We start from the raw sequence: 1,743 nt of genomic DNA, 5'->3' as shown, positions 1-1,743 counted from the left end.
TAACTATTGATAGGCAAAGCAATGTGAAAGCAACCGTATGAACTTCCTTCTCAGACGACCCATCGAAGAGCTCACACGTATCCGCTACATACGCTACATTGGTGACCCCGACAATTACAACATACAACTTTAATTAAACGTGATCCCATTTTCATCCACTAACATCGGCGATTATTGGTAAGGTATAGTCATAAGACTGGATTTGTGCGACAGTCTACAAAAATACGTAGCGACCAACGAGTATATTTTTGTAAATTTCCGGCGAATTGAACACGACGCAAGCATCTAAAGGGTCATGACGAACGAAGCTACTCCACCAACAAACAACGAGGCAGACTCATCAACACACGCGAAAGAGGGTCTATAAAGGCGGTAAAAGACTCTCTAATTACAACATCGCACCGCCTCTTTTTAACAGACCGCGCTTCTGGGACACAACTTCTCGTGGACACAGGCGCTGACTTATCAGTTTTCCCTAGTTCGCGAATCAAGCAAACACACTTACCACCGCAAATCGCCGGCGTACCCTTCTCAATGTCCTCTTCGAGCATAGCCTCATCCGCAACCGCAGCGTTGCAGCAACACGCCTATTATCAGTCGAAGGCATCGGCGCTGTCGACAACTTCAGTGGTGACTATTACCAATCAGGCTGGGCCGCTGGTCACTAGCACTATTGGCATTAATCAGGCGACGCCGCAGCAGCAGCAGCAAAGTTTGCTGGCAGCCACTCTTGCTACCTCTCGGCAGCAGAAACAGCAGCAGGCGCAACAACAGCAGCAACAACAACAACAGGCGCAACAGCAAGCACAACAAGCACAGCAAGTGCAACAACAACAGCAGCAGCAGCCATCGTCTCATGCTCAGTCACATCTACAACAGCAACCGTCGCCACATCAACAATCTATGCTCCAGCAGCAATCACCCAGACTTCATCCACAATTATCACCACACAATCAGCCCCAACAACAACTGCATCAATCATATCAACAACAGCACAACCAGCAGTTGCTTGGAGATCCGTTTGCTGCGATGCTGACAGCGACACAAGATCCCCCAACTGGTTTGTAGTCTGCGTTACAGCAACAGCAACTTTCACAGTTGGAGCCACCACCCTCGCAAACGCAAAAACAGTCACAGCCACAGGCTCAGACACAGCCGCAACCACAACTAAAAGTACACGGCGGGTACACTTCGCCGATAATGCTTAAGCTTGATTTATTAAAAACATAATATTAAGTTAATTTTTCTTCTTTTCGTAACTTGATCCTGTAAAATAAAATTTAAAAAAAAAAAACGGCAAAGGGAGGTATGTGGCAACCCCCTGCCACTATCATATGATACAGAGAGCAAAAGCTCTCTCAATATTTCCATTAGATCTACCGCTATCGAGTCTCGACATTTATTGTAACTATTGATAGGCAAAGCAATGTGAAAGCAACCGTATGAACTTCCTTCTCAGACGACCCATCGAAGAGCTCACACGTATCCGCTACATACGCTACATATATACATACATAGAGCAGAATTGTTTTTGCACTTGTTAGGAAGAAACTCGTTCACTAGTGCGTATGTGTATTTGATTTCTTGTAAGAATGTGATGTGTTGTGACATGTGTACATATGTACATAAGTCAAGGTTATTGGGCATACATGCATATGTACATATGTATGAAAGGAAGATGATGTTCTTACGCTTGTGCATTATGTGCACATGTTAGACTCGATTTCAATTCCCGGCGCAAAC

General features: G+C 45.1%; 1 protein-coding gene across 1 annotated transcript; it reads left to right on the top strand.

The window, feature by feature from the left end:
* The first annotated feature begins 295 nt into the window (after positions 1–295).
* Positions 296–1,068, top strand: LOC129250269 (nuclear transcription factor Y subunit beta-like). Its single transcript, XM_054889905.1, has 2 exons — positions 296–359; positions 419–1,068. Exons 1-2 carry the CDS (start codon positions 296–298, stop codon positions 1,066–1,068), a joined length of 714 nt encoding a protein of 237 aa, XP_054745880.1.
* The last annotated feature ends 675 nt before the right edge of the window (positions 1,069–1,743 follow it).

Source organism: Anastrepha obliqua, chromosome 6, assembly GCF_027943255.1.
Source record: "Anastrepha obliqua isolate idAnaObli1 chromosome 6, idAnaObli1_1.0, whole genome shotgun sequence".
NCBI classification, from domain to species: domain Eukaryota; kingdom Metazoa; phylum Arthropoda; class Insecta; order Diptera; family Tephritidae; genus Anastrepha; species Anastrepha obliqua.
The sequence above is the reverse complement of the archived record's forward strand: the minus strand, read 5'-3'. Positions and strand labels throughout refer to the sequence as shown.

Excerpts from the sequence above, each read along its gene's own strand:
- LOC129250269 (XM_054889905.1), top strand. The coding sequence starts at position 296 with ATGACGAACGAAGCTACTCCACCAACAAACAACGAGGCAGACTCATCA. Across the intron at positions 360-418 it reads ATCAACACACGCGAAAGAGG|ACCGCGCTTCTGGGACACAA; the intron begins GTCTATAAAGGC and ends TCTTTTTAACAG.